The 21,513-nt window shown below is 40.4% G+C and overlaps 1 protein-coding gene across 13 annotated transcripts in view; it reads right to left on the reverse strand.

Moving 5' to 3' along the window:
• LOC148646899 (protein NLRC3-like) overlaps positions 1 to 21,513 on the reverse strand; it is a 1,251,308-nt gene that overhangs the window by 25,199 nt on the left and 1,204,596 nt on the right. For 11 of the 13 annotated variants that reach the window (XM_088608945.1, XM_088608935.1, XM_088608942.1 and 8 more), the window contains one exon: positions 16,183 to 16,356. The exons of the other annotated variants lie outside the window; for them this stretch is intronic. In XM_088608945.1, the coding sequence (XP_088465071.1) occupies positions 16,183 to 16,356 (174 nt within the window). The remainder of the gene's footprint in view (positions 1 to 16,182; positions 16,357 to 21,513) is intronic. 13 annotated transcript variants of the gene reach the window in all.

Here is a 21,513-nt window from a genome sequence, read left to right on the forward strand (position 1 = left end):
TTCTTTGAAAAATGTATTTTATGTGTTGCAAAAAAAACCTGACTTGCTTTAACACAATATATTTACAAAACATTTCCCCTCACGATCTACCTGAATGCTCAACTATTTGAGAAGCCTTCCATGAAACTATGTTTGCTACTAATTCATATAATGTAAGGCTTTCTGATAAAATTACTGTTTTTCATATGTGTTAATTTTCTGACTCTTTATGACCCATCAAACCTTCATTCTCACCCTGCCAGAAATGCACCTGATTATTCAAGCCTCTCACTCTCTGCCAAATCTGCTTCAGGTTCACATGTTCTTTGTAATACATGGCTTTCTGTGATTTTTTGTATATCTAAGGTTTTGCAAGTGTCCCTGCATCCCTTTTCTGCACTATGTCTGGTCATGACTTTTTTCTGTTTGCTTATTTCAAAGTAACACCATGTAGCGGCAAGGCTTATTAAATATAGGAGTTAAGTTTGCTGCTCCCTTGCCAGTCTCTCTCTCCCTCATCTTAGTGGTGTTGGACACAGAGAGGCCATTCCATTTGGTTCAGATTTAAAGTGTTTTTCTATCTTATAGAGTTTCCTGATATGGAACAACTCCCAAGGCTGAAATTCTCCATCCATCCTAATAAATGGTCATTCTGGCGCCTTACTGTCTGGGAGATTCCTTGGGAAAGTCTCATCCCAGATTGTTTAAAACCCTAATGTCAGAGAGCATGGTTACTCATCCTCCACCTCGATCAACCAATCAGGAACTGGTAGGGCAGGGTAACCCCACGTGGGTCTCGAATGCCCGCAAAACTTTCAACCAATAAGCAACCATAGTTCCTCCAGGAAGGGGCCCCTCCAGGACATTCTCAGACTCAGCTCGGACAATCACATGACGGCCAGTGTGTCCGAGTGCCAGGACTTTACTTTGTTCTAAGAGTCGAGATCGGAGGTCGCCTGCGCGTAACCAAAGGATCCGCCTGAGGTTAGCCCAGCAGAAAGCCTCGTGAACCGCTGGTACCCCACCGTGAATGCTCGCCTGATCAACGAGTGAACTACGGTTGGAACTGTCGACAGCTGAATCTCAGTATTCAGGACTAGCGCTACAAATGGAATGACCGGTCTTCTTCCTGTATAAAAAGTGTGACTTGCTCGCATTCGCAGTCACTTTTCATGTGCACAAACTCTGCTAGTTAAGCCAGGACTAACTAGCCAGTCTTCAGAGAGCCCACTGCAAGTGCATGGCAGCAGGAATCTCTCCCTCCTTCTCCCACACCTCACACCAGGACTGCCTGGCACCAAGCCAGAGGATGCCAATTGGACGCAGCAATAGCCTGTCGGTGTTCCTTTGCGTCTACATGAGATCTGAATCCACATAAATTGGATGAGTGTTCAACATTCTGCATTATAGCTTGAGAATTCAATTGTTACCTCAACCCCAGTTGATATCAGTTTAATTCCTATGATTGACCTACTTGCTTTTAAGTATCTAGTGTAGAAGTTGTAATCAAAGCTCATTAATGAAACAGTATAAATGACTGGTATACTGAATGCATGTCTCTTGATTTGTTACTCTTCGTGATTGATTTTATACCTTATGTATTCTGCTAACCCTCACTCTTAAGATCTTTTATGTTTATATGCACATTTTATATATTAATAATATATTCTCATGTATTAGTATCTGTGTGTGTGTTGCTGAGTTATTCCGCAAAGAATCATTTTGTGACTTACTGCTACAATTAATAATTGTCCCAGTAAATGCACAAAACCCCTACAACCAGCTCAATTTCTAAAACTTTTTTCTCATGTGCATTTTTGTATTTACATCTCTAACACTTAAATGTCCTAAATTTTCATTTGACATAATTCTTTAGATTGAATTTTAGTTTAAGCCTTAAAAAGCTTAAGGTTTCTCTAATTTTTTTCTTGTCCTACAGAGCTCTTTAATTGTGAAGTTTCCAGCATGTTTACATTAATCTATGTACATTTTAAACTGTTATACTGATTACCAAATTACTGTATTATGGCTTAATTCACCCTTTCCTGAACTTTTATGGCAAGCAGTGCTGGTGGTGTCTCTGGTGCAATCTTTTGCAGCTGAAATTTCACTGTTTAAAAGAATAAGAAATTAGATTGCTCATAAATCCAATCACTTATTCCCATGGTTCTCAAACTGTGGTACGCGTACCACTGGTAGTATGTGACGCTCCCCCAGGTGATACACCAGATGACCCTGGAAATTTGTTGTGTGCACTGACAAATTGGGTCAGGTTTTAATATTTTCTATTTTAATAAAAAGAGTGTCAAATACCCAGCCTACGTACTATGATACAGTTTGCGCTTGTACTTGAGTGGACACAAGTGCTACTATGTGATTCTATACCATTGTATCGGAACACATGTTATGAACGTAAGTGACCACTTAGCAAATAGGGAGGTAGGAGAATGTGCGTGATTTTGGACCAATGCCAATCTTGTGAGCACAGGAAAGCGTAATAGATATATGAGCATTTCTGTGTTTCGCTCCCATGCGCATGAAATAAAACTTGTTTTAACTTCTGAGACCGACTCCTGAAACAGAAAAGGGGAAAAATGCAAGCTTGCAGATTGCTAAAGCAGGTAAAGGCCACACTATTGGTGAAGAACTTTGTTTACTGTTGGCAAAAGAGCCGACAAATATTATGTGTGGAGATAAAGCTGCTAAACAGCTCGACCTGCTGCCCCTTTCGAATGACACTGTCACTCGTAGAATTATTGATATGGCAGATGATGTCAAAAGTACACTGATAGAGCTCATTAAGATGAGCAAAGGCTTTTCAATGCAATTAGATGAGTCTGTAGATGCCATTTATTTGGCCAATTTGCTCGTTTACATTAGATATGATTTTTAAGGCACGTCCCATGAGTAGTTTCTGTTCAGTAAGCTGCTACCAACAAAAACTACAGGAGAGCACATATGTCAGCTTCTGAATGAATTTATCAAAGAGAATGGCATCGACTGGAAAAATGTGTCGGAGTTTGTACCGATGGTACTAGAGTGATGACAGGCAGACACAGCGGTGTAGTTGCATGAATTAGAGTGAGAGAGTGCTCCAGATATGAGGTGGACGCAGTGCAGCATCAACTGCGAGGCCTTGGCTGTCAAGACGATGCCAGAGGATTTAAAAATTGTTAGATCTGCTGTCAAAGTTGTGAATTGTATCAAGGCTCAACCAAGGAATTCACATCTGCTTTGCTCCACTAAACAGGCTCATCCCTCTCACTGAAATGGTAAGTCCTCAGTGCTATTTTTCTTATATGTGTATGTGAGTGTGTGCGCGCATGCGTGCTCATGTTGGTCACTGAAATTTTCTGTGGTGCCTATGAGAAGAAGACTTAGTAGTTAAAGTAGGTGGTAGTTGGATGCTTTGGTTTGATCAGGGGTGGTACTTGGTCCAAAATGTTTGAGAACCACTAACTTACTCTATATTCTATATAACACAAAGTAATTGCTCTCTGAAAATGCTACTTTTCTTGTTTGTTTTGGAGACCTTGATCGATACTGATTTAAGATGTCAAAACCCATTTATTTTCTATTGGTACAGATGCAGCCATTCAAAGTGCGCGGCTACGCCATCGAGCGTCATACCGCAGTACGTGATTGGTTGACCGACGGGCACTCGTGGTGCGTTGGTCGGTCGTAGAAAGATTTAAATGTCTTTACTGTGCCCGTTTTAGTATTGAATATTTATATGGAATTTAACCACTGAAGGGAAATCTTAGTAGCTGAGCATAAAAAGAATAGGAGCATAACGCGTGTGAAGGCCATAAACAATATTAATTTTGGAACATAAACATACAGTATTACAGTATATGGCTGGTCTTTAAAGAAAAAATACACACCAGTATTCCATTTCTCCCTAAACATTTTAAGCATCGAAGTCTTTAACTAATGTGAAATAACGTGTATAAAAAGTGGTAGTTTTAAGCTTTTCTGTGAATACGCTCGATACCGGAGCCAAAAGGCATACTTTTAGAATTTGATTAATAGGGAATATAATATGGAATCGCGTATCTAAAGAAATTAATAACGATATAATTATATTAATGTACTACAACACAATAGTACACGCTGTACAATGTCTGTTGATACTGTTTGTGTAGGGCTGTTTCACCACTCCTCATGTGACCTTGCGGGTGGTACTGTGGTCTAGGTGCCTGACCACAGGTTGGGTGTTCTCCAGCTGGAACCATTACTTTTTTTAACAAACATTTCTTTAAAAAAAATAGCAATGTTATGGACAATCGATTGACTTTTTATATTTCTAAATATCACAACATGTTCGAATTTAATAACAATGAAAAGTTGTAAATTGTAAATACGACATTTACATTGGCGTTATTAATTTTTTCACTTGAGTGTATGGACGATTGTCAGCTGTCACTGAGAGCAGACCCCCCTTTTAGGCTGTGCAAACAATCTTTTAGATTTTTATAGAGAAATGGAGGCTGTACAGTATCCGTTACAATATAAACATTTACTGTCAAACTTCAAATCAGCAATTGATTTAAAGACGATCTGTCAAAGCACAATGAAACCTATTACTTGATTCTTATGGACGCCTGGTCCCACCAGGGATTTAAGAAAAAACATGCAATCGCGTATCTAAAGAAATAACAGTATAACTATGTTCATGCACAAATAGTAGCATGTTACATTATTAGTTTGGGTGTCTCCTCTTGCCAGAAAGCTCTAAATTGCATTTTGAGTGCGGTTTTTGACTTTTTAAAATTACAACCCATAAATAAAGCTGATACTGTTTAGACTTTTAATTATTTTAAACTGTATTACAGCAGCACAATGCACAATATAACGTAAATCGCTACCTTTGTCTTCTGCGTAATAATGTTCACCTCTCTGTCCAGCAAATGTATTAATGGTTTTTAATTACCATACTTTTATGGTACATGACTTTGCTAAAATGTATTTAAAAATAAAAACGATTACAAACGCCAGCAGAAAGAGAGAGAGAGAGAGAGACACACAGTTTTTCATTGTCAAAAAGTAATTGTTTTTTAGTTTGTCAGCACCCAGACAAACGCAAACGTGTTTTTAATAAAATGCTTTTATTCATTCGTAATCAGACTCACATTCCCGAATACCCCCCACCCCGCTCAACAATCGTAGGAAGAACACGAAACAGCCTGTTAATAAAATTGTTGCAGTTTTGTTCGGTCAGTATTTCCTCCCAGAATTTGTAGATCGCATTGATCAGTTCTTGCTTTATGGTGGGTTTAGCAGTTTTCCGAACATAGTCGTTCAGCAAATGCCACACCATCTCTATCGGATTTAAATCTGGGGATTCAGCTGGAGTTTTCACCCAGTTCACTCCTTCTGCTTTAAGCCTCGCCCTTGCTGCTGTGTTTCGGATCGTTGTCTTGAAAGAGACAGTGCCTTGATCCAAAGTGCTCCCTGATATATGGGGTGGCATGCTGTTTCACCACGACTTCCTCGAAGAATCCATAATTCCTTTGAAAATAAGAAGTGGTCCTGGGCCTCTTCTAGATATACCCCCCCAGACGTGAACCTTCAGTGGATGTTTGGGCTTTGGCTTGTCCATATATCTCCCCTTGTAGAGTGTATCTTATTTGCCTTTCCTGACTGGTGGAGCTCATCCAGCTGTGTCTAGAGATACAGGCCAGGGTATCAGCTTGTTCCCCCCTCCCGCCCCTCTCAGTGTACAGTAGAGCCTCCAGTCCTGACCGGCGGAGCTCATACAGCTGTGACTGTCCTTTGAAACTCATCAAAAAAGACACACTCACCAGAGCTTGCACAACTACTGTATAACTAAAAAAGACCTCTTCACTGTGTGAAAATACAACCTTTATAAATGTATGCAGGTAAATATTAGGAATAATTTTTTAATCTATCAATGTTAGATTAAAAAAAAACACATTGCCCGACGTTAGAAAGCATCTTGCATGACATTGCTTGAAAAATAATTTTATTTCGAGAGACTGGATAAGTGATTCAAGTGTTTTTTTTTAACTTCCTGAAAAACAAGTAATAATTTAACAATATGTGCAAATGATATGTGGCTGTTGTGAATGTCTGTAGAGTGTATCTTATTTGCCTGTCTTGACTGGTGGAGCTCATCCAGCTGTGTCTGGATATCTTGGTAAAATATTTGGCTAGTGTGTATTGTCTGTTTAGGGTTCTGTAGCATTCCACATGGCTGGACAGCTTGTCCCCCCCTCCCGCCCCTCTCTGTGTACAGTAGAGCCTCCTGTCCCGGCTGCTGGAGCTCATACAGCTGTGTCTGGAGAGAATCCAGGGTATCAGCTCAACCACACGGCTGGGCAGCTTGTTCTCCCCTCCCGCCCCTCTCTGTGTACAGTAGAGCCTCCTGTCCTGACTGGTGGAGCTCATACAGCTGTGTCTGGAGAGAATCAGCTTGTGAGCACTCTGTGATTAAATTAATTCTCATTTTATTATCATTCCCACTGTGCATAACAAGGAAGATTAATAAACACAGGGTTGTTTAATGACAATCTATTGTATATCTCATGGCTAAATAGTCAAGTCTAGCAAAAAGAGAAAACATGGACTTTATTTAAACCCAAGCAAAAGTATTAATGGTTTTTAATTACCATACTTTTATGGTACATGACTTTGCTAAAATGTGTTTAAAAATAAAAACGATTGCAATTGGCACGCCTGTAGCATTTTCAAGAAACCTCCTAGGGTAACGAAATTCTTGTGTTGTACAGCTTTTCAGCTAAATATACAGTATTTATCGATTACGTCTGAAATTGGAGCTGCTCGCTTCGCGGTGAATAGCGACTAATAAGTGGGGAGAAGGGAATCTGATCTGATCTGCAATCTCTGGAAGACTCGCCCCCTTCTACTTTGAAAATACCTGTGAAACCGGTTTAATTTGTCACAGCCAGCACTCCCGCAGAGAGTGATGAAAACCGTGCTGCGCCCTCCTATTTGGCATTTTAGTTATGGAGGCGGAAAGACGCCCCCCCACCTCTGGGTGCCTGACTTGTCGCCATCTTTAACCATTCCGTGTTCGAGTCGCAGTAGGTAGAGACACGTATGAAAAAAAGTTTATTCCAGCTACAATACATATATATTTTTGTGGTAAGAGGGAGCAAAACACCAGTCTTTACTGCTAATAATTAGTGTACGATTTAAAGTTGAAATTCTGAGCCTAAATATAAAGTTAAAATCTCGACAAACGAAGTAGGAACGATGTAGGAAATGCGCATACAGAAATACACAGAAAATAAATCCGTTCTGACATCTCAAATCAGTTTTGATCAAGGTCTCCAAAACGAACAAGAAAAAGAGCATTTTCAGAGACAAATTACGCTGTTTATATACAATAAGTGATTAGATTTATGAGCAATCTAATTTCTTCTTTAAAACAGTGAAACAGCTGCAAAAGATCAAGGTAGCGATTTACGTTGCATTGTGCATTGTGCTGCTGTAATACAGTTTAAAATATTTAAAAGTCTAAACAGTATCAGCTTTATTTATGGGTTTGTGTTTGTGCATGAACATAGTTACAGTATACTGTTATTTCTTTAGATATGCGATTGGACCAGGCGTAAGAATGAGTCCATAAGAATCAAGTAATAGGTTTCATTGCGCTTTGATAGATCGCTTTGACAGAAACCAAATTTCCCAAATTTAATACGTGCTTTTCTATATTTATTGTCAATTAATTGTCCATAATATTGCTATTCTATTTTTTCAAAGAGATGTTTGTTAAAATAAAAGTCACGGCGCTGGCTGGATTTGAACAAATCTAGTGGGGCACCTAGAGCACAGTACCACCCGCAAGGTCGCATGAGAAGTGGTGAAACAGCCCTACACAAACAGTATCAACAGACATTGTACAGCGTATACTATTCTTGTGTATATAATTATATCGTCATTAATTTCTTTAGATACGTGATTCCATATTATATTCCCTATTAATCAAATTCTAAAAGTATGCTCGTTGACTCCCGTATCGAGCGTATTCACAGAAAACCTTAAAACTACCACTTTTTATATACATGTTATTTCACATGTTAGTTAAAGACTTCGATGCTTAAAATGTTTAGGGATAAATGGAATACTGGTGTGCATTTTTTCTTTAAAGTACTGAGATCAGCCATATACTATTATACTGTATGTTTATGTTCCAAAGTTAATATTGTTTATGGCCTTCATACACGTTATGCTCCTATCCTTTTTATGCTCAGCTACTAAGATTTCCCTTCAGTGGTAAAATTCCATATAAATATTCAATACTTAAACGGGCACAGTAAAGACATTAAATATACATATACATACTATATACAGTATAGTTTTGCATACAGTAATATGTTTATGTTCCTAAATCAATATATTTTATGAGCATGTGAAAGGCATGGTGAATCGGAGATTCTCAAAAATTACTGTTGTGACTGGAGACTCCGTTTCCAGATCACCTGGCACTCGAGAGGTAGCCACATGAACACATGCACACACATATGCAAACATTCCACTATCAAAACAAAGGCGATAACACTGATTTCCTACAAAAAGAAACTAGTCTGGAATTAGGGGATAGCTTTGCTTGCTCTGTGGCTGCACACACAGAGTAAAGTAAGCTTGTTCCTGTATTATCAAAATTAATCATTAACTCAAACCAAACAGTTGTTTTAGAAGTGAAATGAACTCAACTGGTAATCAACTCACGCATCTCTAATAAATAAGCTGTTTGGATTTCTCACCGGTATAATGGTTTCTCCCGCAAACCCGCAGGACCCCAATTTTGACATGGCAACAGGGGCTGGCTTAGTAGTGCCTGTTTCAGGATTGCACATGCGTGGATTGATTTGTATGAAGGTACCGTTAAAAGGGGGTAGTATTTTCTAAAATAACAGTTATGTACGAAATGGAGAATGATATTGTATTTTTGGTAATAATATGTTCATTGTTTAGTTGTATATTTAATGTAGAAATGTGTATATCAGAATTCTGATTATTATTTTGTCAAATTGTTTTTTGTGCTTTATAGTGGAATATTCTAGGGGGAGGAGTTTAACCTAGAAAAGGAGCTCTTCAAGTTAGGAGGGAGGAGTTAGGAGAAGGTGGATTGTGGGGTAGAATTGGAGCTGCCTGCAACAATCTATTGGTTTTTTTTTGTACAGTAATTAATGTATCTATTTCGTATTATAGCTTTGTGTTGTTGTTGATTTTTTTGGTTAGTTTGTGATTTTCACTTAGTTTTTTGGGGTGTGGACTTTGGGAACATAGTCCCTCATAAAAAATACCATTCCACATCTTTGCAATTGTGGCTGTGCCATCGTTATTGTAATCTTCTTTCTACGCCTCTAAACTCTGCAAGGAGGAAATTGTGACAACTGTACTTTGCATGACTGGAAACAAATGCGTGATTGGATCAACGAAATGCTGTGGTGTTACTTTTACAAAGACGGTCAATGAAAAAAAGAATGTGAACCAGGGCAATACTTTGAGTTTACAGCTTGTCCAAGGTCATTCATTATAAATACTATTAGTAATATCTTCGGTAAAGACTTTGATGGCGACAGCTCAAACATGAGAGGTTGACCTTTATTAGCTCCACCTTGCGGAAATTCCGGATACTATTATTTTACCTGCATTATGATGCGGTATCATGTGGTTCTATACGAGAATATACGGTATTAATACTGTAACTTGCGGTATACCGTGTCAAGCGCACCGCAAAATAATGCGGTATTGCCTGCTTGTTTTGAATGGCTGCATCTGTATTTCTGCTCCAGAAAAATTGTGCATTTCCAACATTACTCTGTATGTTGAGATTTTAACTTTATATTTAGGCTCAAATTTCAACTGTAAATCTTATCTAATTGCTAACAGTAAATACTGATGTTTTACTCCCCTTTACCACAAATATGTATTTGTATTGTAACTGGGATTCACACAGGGAAACTGTTTCTCCTTACTCTCTCTCACCCACTGCGATTCGGACACAGAATGGTAAAAGATGGCAACAAGTCAGGCAGCCAGAGGGAAGGTGGGTCGTCTTCCTGCCTCCATAACTACAAATCCAAATAGGAGTGGCTTAAGTGAGATACAGAGTCATGTAACTGACAGTTTGAGGTACCATTTAGTGTAAATTTCACTTTGTTGCTGTTAGGTTAAGTTTCCTAAACTCAGGCCCAAAGTCATATGACTGATTTTTTTCTCTGTTTCATTGACTAAACTCAAAGATCACAAGCGCCACCATTTTAAATGGGATGTGTAGTTCTTAGTTCAGTTTGAATTTTAATTGTATGTACTGGCTTCGTATTTGGCCAGGGCTTTAAAGAGAGGGAGCACCAAAAATATTTGGAGCCATCTCCGCTTTAAAGGTACCCTCCTCGTGGAAGAATTTTCACTTTAAATGTTTGCCCAGCCTACTAGAGGAATTCAAGAGAGATCCTGATCTTCACCAACCCCTCAAACACTCTACAGACCCTCCACCTGAGACTGTGTTTATCCTGCTTTTGTAGAAGAGGAGTTGGGTCTGGCCCAGCAGAAAGTGCACTGGGTACAATTCTCTTCTTCCTGACTTAACTCACCTTGAACACAACAGCAGGGCTGCTGAAGGCCAGACTAAGGTTAGAGAAGAGACTCATCATGGGAGTCAGGGAGCAGGTATTGTAGCAGTGAAAGTGAACCTGTTTCTCTTCAAAGAAGTGTAACTATAACCAGAAGTATAACATTAAATTCATACAGTATATATGATATGGGATGACCTAAGTTCTTAATTTGACCGATGTTGTGGCCCACTTCAGTCAATTGCACAAAAAAATAAACTTTTAATTTGGCAGTGGCTCCTCCTGAAACAGCCATGAATCAATCTGTGAAGATATTAGGCTTTTCAGGAATTTCAACTGTAATTCTAACAGTGATCACAAGATGACTTCACAAGGTTTGTGTGCCCAGTTTTTCACTTTACCCTGCAGTTTATTACAACCAACAAATAACCTCCTTACTTTCTGTAATTTAAATTTAAATTTAAGGTATTCACTGAGTCTCTTAAACCAAAAGAAAAAAAATCATTGGTACGCTTGTCTAAAGGAATATAGATTGAGTCCTCACTACAATAAATCAAGCGAGAATAATGTGTATTCTGTGTGCACTGTTCTCAGCTGTTAATCTTCAGGTTTACTCGCAGCCTCTGATGATCGAGAAACTTGCTGCCTCTTCACTGCGCTCCGCAGATCCCAAATGTTTTGAGAATGAAAGTGGATGCCTTGCATGTGTCACGACTATAGTCCCCCCTCCTTAAGGGTGCTCCAGCCCTTTCACTAAAGACTTCATTCCATGCACCTGCGCCCTATTCCCTGCCCACCTTATAAGCCAGGCGCTGACGCTCTTCCGGGCTCTGCTCTGATTTCCATATCGTGCGAGTCCGGGACCAGGAAGCGCCTGGTCCCGTTAAGGTTTTAACCTCGGTTCCCGTTCCTGTTCCCCGTCCGCCGGTTCCGACCCGGCCTTCGTGGTTTTTAATTCTTGTTCTGATGGATCTCCTGGTTTTGGACTTACTCGTGTGTTTTGGATTTTCCCTAAGGATTACTCTTGGATTGTTCGCCTCGGCCACACCTCCCCCGTGCACCAGCGCACCTTGGACACGCCCCCTTGTCTTCAGCCCCGTTTTCCTGCATGACGTTTCCCCAGTGTTTCCCCACTCCGTCGGACTGTGTCGTCCGCATAGGGTCCGGAAAGAACTGTTCGTTACAGCATGATGTTCAACCTCTCCGGACGTTTTATCAATCCCAATCCAGTCCCTTCTGTTTCTCTATTTTTCCGATAATCTCTTCTCTTTTCCTCCACTTGTTCATTAAATTTAAACTCACCCCTCCGAGCTCACTAGCCAATCCGTATACTCTGGATCTCTCCACAGTGCTGGCGAGATACTCACTCTCTTTTTTTTCTCTCGGGTCACATAGCCTCAGAGCCCCTCCAATTCAATGAGCACAATACATGTTTATTTATCCTGGTTGAACTACAATGTAACTTGCATTTCACCTGAACATGTTTACATTAACATTATATTCACATACTGTACTGTACTAAAACAACAAAAAATCCATATTAAAACTGTTTACATAAATTCACACAGGATTAAAGAAGGGACAGACAGACTCTGCTGGATCTAAAACAGACACAAACTACTTGACAACAATGGTAGCGCACAAGACTCCCCACTGTGAGTTGCCAGCTTTGGACAATGGGGTGTTTGGGAGTGTGGGGTCCACCAGCTAACTGTCTGATATCTCCGAAGAAGACAAAGTGCCTGTGTTGAATTAATACATGGTTGAAATATTGGTTTAAATATTTTAGGAATGATTGATAAAGGTCTGTCGAGATAAGAACAAAAATTCAAGTTAGAGAGAGAACAGTTGTGCGCCTCTGCCTATTAAGCTTTCGACGCGGTTCTATGACGAACAATTTAATTAGCCACTTGAACGTTTAATGCAGGGCTCTCAATTAGAGATGTCAATGGTTCAGATGGAAAAAAAAAATTACGCACAGCTGAAAGTTAGAGGGCTGTAATTGATGGTATCTTTGCCCCCTAGTGGTGACCAGCGGTAGAGCATTAATTGTTCTCCACTGTGTCACAGAGAGAAATCTGTACAGGCTTTCCCAGGAAGGCAGTATCCCCACACATGTTTCCAGGGAGTGTCAGGGAGAGACGGCAACTGAGAAAGGTGCACAGCCTGTACAGAGCTTTCCCCTCAGCTGTGGCCAGAGATCATTCCTCTAAAGTATGAGACTATTTCAGTTCCCAGCAGGCCAGGGAAAACAGGGAGCATATCAGGAAGATGACCCTATATTAACAGCATTCCCCGAGATGTAGTGCACACAGAATCTGACATGAATATCTGCCTGTACACTGCAGGGAATACAGTCCCAAAGTAGCTCACATCCAGTCCACACAGCGCCAGCAGGCTGGGTCCATGTCTAGCAGGTGTTGTAACTGGGGGACAATGGCTCAGACCAGTCTGCTAGTGAAGAATAAGAAGTGGCCCAGTTCTGTCTCCATTCTAGTATTGTGGCTGATGGGTTGTTTAAGAGGGGAGACACAGGGGGACACAGTGGTTAACATGGCTGTATCGCAGTGCCAGGGCCCTAGTTCAGTTCCGGACCTGGGGAGATATTTGTGTGAAGTTTGTATGTTCTCTCTGTTTCCTCTGTCGAACCCCTGATGGACTGACAACCAGTACAGGCCCCTGTGTTGGGCCATTGCTTGCTAGGATAGGCTCTGGCTCACTCATGACTCTGAATTAGAAACAGTGGTGTCCAGGACATACTTGGTGTCTCCTGCTCTCTACACACACAGAGAGCACCACTCCTCTAGCAGACTGAGGAGGAAAGGAGGCAGTGGGGACAGGTCAACCCCACAGGTGATCAGTAGAAAGAGGACCAGGGCGAGTTTGAGGTCTCCTGCGCTCAATTCTGCAGGACACAAGGCCAGGCCATGAGCAGTTGATGACAACAGTTGAGAGTCCTCTAGGGTTTCTCACAGTGCCTGACATCCCAGCCATGACCATGATGTCATCAGTGTACTCAGAGTCCCGGATAGTAGGATCAGGACAGCCCGGGATGTAAAGCTCCTTGATGACCTAGTGCAGGCTTCTATTATAGACTGTATACTTCTACTACATAATCACTTTTTGAATTCTAGAGGCTTTATAAAATATTTGAGAGGACACCATTCCAGGTGGAAAATGACTATTTGGCTGGTAGTCTTATCATAGTAAACTAAACTGTATCCTTAAACACAAATAATGAAAACTGAAATGAATACATTCTGGGTCCAGATAAGGCATTTGACAGGGTACTATAGCCTTTTGTATTTGATACTTGTAGGATTTTCATAATGGTTTTATTGTTTAGCTACATGCAATGTAAAAGCAACCAAATGCACAGGAACAGGTTGATGGTATTCTGTCAGACACCTTTAATTCATACAGGGAACAAAACAAGGAGATTCTTGTCACCACTGATTTATTCTCTCAGACTGTACGTCTATAGAACGATACAGAGGGAGGTGATATAGCAGGAGAACACAAAATCAGGGTCTTTATAAAGATGGTGTTAGTATATACAGCAGAAATTCAACATCTTTTCCTGTTCTCACAGATGTAATCACAGACTACAGCAACTTTTCAGAATAGGGATTAATTCTGAAGCAATGTTATTGGGGAATCTGTATCCCTGGAGGTCAAAATTAAATTTAATTTACAGTAGGATTGAGATAAGATAAGATGTTGAGCAACTGCAATACCCAGAAACCTAGAAAACACATTAAAATGTAATTAAGAGGTTGTAGAAAAGCAGCTCAAGCAAGACTTCAATAGATGGAAACTGCTGCCTGTCTAATTCTTGAGAAGGATGAAGACAGCAAGAATGAAGGTACTTCCAGGATTTCTGTCTTGTTCTAGACCTTCCTTATGCCTCTCAGTGACCATTACTAAAACTTCTATTTTATGCTATTGTGACCGTCACAGTTCCACAAAGGTTTGTGTCCCCTGCCGCTCTACCCCACCCGTTCATCCCACAACACCTGGGGCACGAACACGGGTCTCCAGCATAACACAACAGTGAACCATCCACATGAGCCACAGGTGGCTGAGGTCCCTGCTACGCATAGGGAGGGCGATGACATCACCGTGTCCAAACTAGCTCTGCTACACTATTTCTATAAACCCCTCAAAATTACTATTTCTTTCTTGATTTTTTTCACAATACAAATTCTTGAGATTACTCTATTTAAATTGCAGAATTTATTTTCAGAATGCTTTGCTTTGTTCTGCTGGAAGCAAGCAGGGCAGGTATGAGAAAGTAAAACTAGAGACACGATCGATAAGGCAGGGGTTGAGCTGAGAGGAACTGATTAAAGCACCAGGGAGAGTCTGAAGGAGAGTCATTTAACATGCAGGGTTCAAAGCACAGGAATCAGTCCAAGATGTGGTCAAACAGGTAAGGTCAAGCACAGAGAAAGAGGAGAAAACACTGGGGAAATTCAAAACTGGGAAGGAGTAATTGAGACTCTAAAATTAGAGGCTAACACATTAATAAATTTTGCAAACCTAATTTACTACCACAGCTACATTCAATTCAATTCAATTAAACTTTATTGTCATTAAACTTACACAGGTGCATAGTATAATGAAAAGTGTTTCTCATTAGTCACCCAGGTGCAGTATATAAATAGGACAGAAGATAAGACAATAGACAGTTACACAATAGCAATAACAGTAACATGTAATAACATAACATAAATAACATGTAATCAAGTAATCAAAACTTTGCAAAATTCCGCAAACAGAGAAAATATAACAGGACAAAAACAGTGCAAGGTAATTCTTGGAAAAGTGCAAAAATAGTATGGTTAAAAATAGTATGGTTAATTAATAAATATTAAATATTATTATGCCTGTTACAGTTTTACTGGGCTATCGAGGGGACAGTACAATTTCGGCTTACATGTGTGTGTGGTGGTGTATATTGTATACATCCTTTCAAATTTATGAACAATATCAGAAATCAAAGGAGGAATACATAAGTTAAGAGTAAGATGCAAATAAGAAGGCAGTTGCCACTTCCACAGTAATTGAAGAATCTAAAACCATACAAATCTGTATAAATCCACCAATTCACATTCACGGAGAGAAAATGAGTAGAAAGGTCATATTCAATATTGGAAGAAACACTGATTGCAAGCTAAATATGATCAATTTGGAGGCACAAACTGTTGGAAGAATGTCCAGGAACACCTGGAATATCATAAACATATTTGGCATTAGAATAAAATGGGGAAAGACACTGTACTTAAAGAAATATAAAAAAGCTACTTTAGAACTGTCAGGACTGTAGCCATGAAATAAATCACTAGAAACTGGTTAAAGCTGGACAGACCTTGTGTTCAAATGAAGAAGGACTCTATTAATTAAATCCCATGGAGAATATTACCCACAGAATTATCAACAACATATACATACTGTATGTGTAAATAATTTGGGCAAATGGGAAAGACTGCATGTCAAGATATTAACAAAGAAGTGAAGAACTTTTTTTGTTTTGTACTTCCTAGGTGTTGATGCATGTGAAAAGTGAATGTTGTGTGTCTCAGAATATCTACATAAAACAATAAAAACAAAGAAATCACCAGTGTTCACTTACTTCAGTGTTGTTAATTTACAATTGGGTTCCCTCAGAGCTGCAGACAGCAGTTTCACTCCTGAATCCCCCAGGTTATTGTCACTCAGATTCAGCTCTGTCAGACTGGAGTGTTGAGACTTAAGAGCAGACGCCAGATCTTCACAACATCTCTCTGTTAGTTTACAGCTCCACATCCTGCAGACAAAAAGACAGGAGCACAGATGAACATCTGCACAGCTCATCCACATCTTATTTTCCAAGTCTTCACTCCAACAACCAGCTCAGCAGGAATATACAACATCATGTCATTCTCCATCTCAGAGTGTCCATGGATGAGGATGATGAAGATAACTGCTGCTTCAAATTAGGTTCCAGAAGGAAGACGAAAGATGAGAAGAAACTGCCAGGAAGGGCGACTTTCACTTTTAACTATAATGAAAATCGCTTCACATTTATTATTATATTTTATTATTATGCCATCCTCTTATAGTTATTTTAATCAGTTACAGTGTCGTTGTTGTTGTTTTTCTTCAAATGGTTTATTAATCCCAAATGTAAATGTCTAACACTGGATTAAGTGAACTGGGGACTTTTTATTGTTATTTGTAGATATGTTGAGAAAAACAGCATTCCCTTTTGAAGAAAATAAACAATTTCAATTTTTTAAAAAAACAACCTGGGTTTTAACTATAACAATGTATAAATATGCATGTTATATGAGTTGGAGCAGTGGCACTGTGCTAAGGATCTGCGCCTGTGGCTGGAAGGTTACTGGTTCATATCCCATGGCTGGCAGAAGAATCCTACTCTGTTGGGGCCCTGAGCAAGGCCCCAGTTGCTCCAGGGGTGGTATACAATGGCTGACCCTGCACTCTGACCCCCAGCTTCTCTCTGTGTCTCATGTAGAGTAAGCTGGGGTATGTGAAAAGATGAATTCCTTATGCAAGAAATTGTGTATGGCTAATAAAGTGATCTTATGTATATAACAGAAGTAACAATAATATGAAGCAATAAACAGCATACACACACATCACCTAAAGACTCTCAGCACAGAAGAAATTGATAGACCCTTTAGGATCCAAACAAACACAAATTAATGGACAACAGTGATGGTGTGCACGTTTCCCCCTTTCCAACTTTTGAGAGTGATCTGTACAGGCTTCCCAGGACAGGCTGTGCATTAGCAGACAGCTGAGATCAGTGCATAGCCTGACAGAGTTTTCCCCTCAGTTGAAGCTAAAGACCGTTCCCTTAAGGTATGAGACTATTACAGGTCCCAGCAGGCCAGGGAAGAGAGACACATCAGGGGGATGATCCTACATTAATAGCAACCTCAGAGAGGAAGTGCAGACAGAATCTGACATGAATATCTGCCTGTATACTGCAGTGAATACCGTCCCAGTGTAGCTCACATCTAGTCCACACAGTGCCAGCAGCCCAGGTCCATGTCCAGCAGGTGGTGTAGCTGGGTGACATTGGTTCAGTATCGCCTGCTGGTGAAAAATGAGTAATGGCCCAGTTCTGTCTCCATTCTCCATTGTGGATATTAGTGTATTTTTACAACTAATCTCCAGCAGTGATCACTGGATTTAAAAGGTATTGTTAGACCACAAACTTTATTCATGAACTTTATTTCTTTGACCTGCTCTCTCAATCTGTGGCTGCATCCACTTTGTCTGAGCCAGAAAACTGAACTTTAGTACAAGACAGCAAGTCAAGAGCGAGTCCATATGAACTAAAATTTTGCCTAAGACTTTGTCGGCCACAGGGGAAATCTTCTAGCTTGGGATCCATCTGGAAATTTCACTAGAATTTAGATAACATTAATACAGTTGGGCTTCACTGTCAAAAGAGTCTGGATGATCATCCAGACAAAACCTGACTGGAGATATGTATTTGAACCTTGCTAGAGAGCTTCTGTGTTTTTAAGGAACTTGCATTTCCTGGCTAAAAGAAACTTCAATTAGAGACGTCTCCAATTTATAATATCTATTTTGTGGCACCTGGGTTTTTCACAGTGCCCTCATACATCAGTGTAATCCGAGTCCAGGATAGTAGGATCAGGGCAGTCAGGGATGTACAGCCATTTACTGACCTGCTGCAGCCGATGAAGAAGAGAATGAGGTTGGATTTATTTAGAAAGGTTATCTCTTATTTCGCCACTGTAGGCATTATTTAAGAGTTTAATACACAGTAGAAGTCAGGAGTACTTTCTGGGTGATTAGAATGTTAGGCCTCTGGAACACCTTGTTTGAGCACACACCCTTATAATAATAATGAATAATTGCTTACACTTATATAGTGCTTTTCTGGACACTCCATTCAAAGCACTTTAAATTACAGGTAATGGGGATCCCCTCCACTACCAGTCCCACCTGGATGATATTGCGCCATAACACTCACCACACATCAGCTATCAGTGGGGAGAAGAGCGGAGGAATGAAGCCAATTCACAGATGGGGATTATTAAGAAGCTGTGATTGGTAAGGGCCAATGGGAAATTTGGCCAGGACACCAGGGTTACACCCATACTCTTTTTGAGAAACGCCCTGGGATTTTTAATGACTACAAAGAGTCAGGACCTCTGTATTATGTCTTATCCTAAAGACAGCGCCTGTTTACAGTCTAGTGTCCCCGTCACTATACTGGGGGCATTAGGACCCACATGGACCACAGGGTGAGCACCTCCTTGTTGGCCCCACTAACACCTCTTCTAGCAGCAACCTTAGTTTTTCACAGAAGGTCTCCCATCCAGATACTGACCAGGCTCACACCTGCTGAGCTCCAGTGGATTGCCAGTTGTGAGTTGCAGAGTGATATGGCTACTGGCCTTAAACATAGTAATTTGTGTGTTGTGTTTTCTATTGTCTGTGGTGTAGTATACAGTACAGTATGGCTAGTACAATTGTGCCTCTAATTATACCAACTGCTCGGATATATTCTGGAAAAATCACAAATTGGGGTTTTTAAATATTTACTTATTCACTAAACAGCTCAGTCAATTCCTGATTTTCACAAGTTTTGTTAACCCCGCATTCACTACAGTGCATAGTGGAGCTTAACAGACCTGCTGTGATCAATTTGCCAACAGTTTGATAAGTTTGATTGCCTATTTGATAGTTGGAGTATTTGAGCGAAAACAGTGAAACAAAGAGACCGAAAACGCTACGTTACCAAAAGGAATGGGAGTATTTTTTTCGCATTCAAATCTGCAATGCTAGAGTCTACGTGAAAAGCAACATTTCAAAACTGCACACAAAACGTATGATGTGGACTTTCCCGCTAAAAGTGAGTTACGGAAAAGAAAAGTGGAAAAATTAAAATCTGAAGAAAGATGTGAAGACGGGGGTTTGAATTTAATCCTTTCTGTAGAGGGTTTAGACTTCTAAGTCACAAGCTGGGGTTTATGGCAGGAAAGGGGGTTAACTGATAAGGATTGCAGATGCAAGCTAGGAACCCCCCTGGGTGTAATCTTAAACTGACCATTTGTCCAGAACATCGTAAACTGGCCAAATACCATGAACCCCCCTCTTTATCATCAGACCGAGTGACGTCAGAAACAGAGAAGAAGACACTATATAACCCAAAAGTTTGTAACAGTACGGGGAACAATACTTCGGTTTTGTTGTTTCTTGCGGGAAACAAGACTTCGGCTTTATTGTTCCTTGCATGCACTCATCTCTTTTACTTCATCTCGGGATCAAGAACCTTATTCGTTCTGTTACAACAAATTTGGCGTAGTCGGCGGATGCTCCAGAAGGCGCAGAACTTCCCATCGGCAGGAGAGACGGTCAGCGCGCACATAACTAAGAGGTAAGGACTCCTCTTTTATTTAAAAGTCCCGACTCTCTCTGACCGATTGGGAAATCTCTGCTCCCTGCGAGAATCGCCCGAGATGACGGAGTAAACGTGAGTTTCTGAATTCCTCTGGCCCGGGGAAGACACCGGTGTATGTTAGGGGTTGTTTTCTGTAAGCCCAGAATTTGGTCTGGCAGGCGGTCCGCGGTATTGTGTACAGGCGTTCGAAGCTGGTGTATGCCTTAATTGCGCATGGACTTTTGAACGGGTTTTGGACCCTTACCGCGAAGTTCAGGACTGGTGTGGGCCTTAATTGCGCCCGGAGTTCTGAAGGTCAGAACTGGTTTGGGCCTTAATTGCGCCCGGAGTTCTGAGGCTCAGGACTGGTGTGGGCCTTAATTGCGCCCGGGGTTCTAGAGCAAGTGGTGCATTAAATGCACGTAATTCAGGACTGGTGTGGGCCTTAATTGCGCCTGGAGTTCTGAGGCTTGGGATCGGTGTGGGCCTTAATTGCGCCCGGGGTCCTGAGATTAGCTACGCCTTGATCGTGCATGGATTGGCGTGGCGTGGTTTTTTGTTTTAAAGGAAACAGGAGTAGAAGAGATATATATGTATGTACAGATGCAGCCATTCAAAGTGCGCGGTACAGACACGTACCGGAGGTAATTGGCTACGGCGTCTCGCATCGTGACACGCGATGACGCAAAATACCGCGGTACGTGATTGGTTGACCGACAGGGGCACTCGTGGTCCATTGGTCAGTCGTAGAAAGATTTACAGTAAATGTCTTTACTGTGCCTGTTTTAGCATTGAATATTTATATGGAATTTTACCACTGAAGGGAAATCTTAGTAGCTGAGCATAAAAAGAATAGGAGCATACTGTAATGCGTGTGAAGGCCATAATCGATATTAATTTTGGAACATAAACATACAGTATATGGCTGGTCTCGGTACTTTAAATAAAAAATACACACCAGTATTTCATTTCTCCCTAAACATTTTAAGCTTCGAAGTCTTTAAAAACCGTGATACCGGAGTCAACAAACATACTTTTAGAATTTGATTAAAAGGGAATATAATATGGAATCGCGTATCTAAAGAATTTAATAATGGTATGATTATATTTGTGTGCTGCGACAGGGCTGTGTAGGGCTGTTTCGCCTGCCTGTTCATGCAAGCTGTCTTGTAGCCTACTGGTCTAGGTGCGTGACTAACAATGCATAGGTTGTGTGTTAAAATCCAGCTGGTGCTGGACTTTTCTTTTAACAAACATTTCTTCGAAAAAATAGAATAGCGATATTATGGACAATCAATTGACTTTTAGATTTCAAAATATCGCAACATGATCGATTCTAAGTCATTTTTGATAACAATGAATAGTCACCTTCTTCCCTTCTGGCAGCGGTTCCTGCTTCTATTGTGTGTGTGTGTGCAACAGAGAAATTTTTATAGAGAAATGGAGCCTGGACAGTATGCGTTACAATATAAACATTTATATTGATTTAAATCGTGTTCTGATTTAAATCGCAAACGCGTGTTTAATTATGTATTT

This window comes from Lepisosteus platostomus, chromosome 16 (genome assembly GCF_059453375.1).
Source record: "Lepisosteus platostomus isolate fLepPlt1 chromosome 16, fLepPlt1.hap1, whole genome shotgun sequence".
NCBI lineage: Eukaryota > Metazoa > Chordata > Actinopteri > Semionotiformes > Lepisosteidae > Lepisosteus > Lepisosteus platostomus.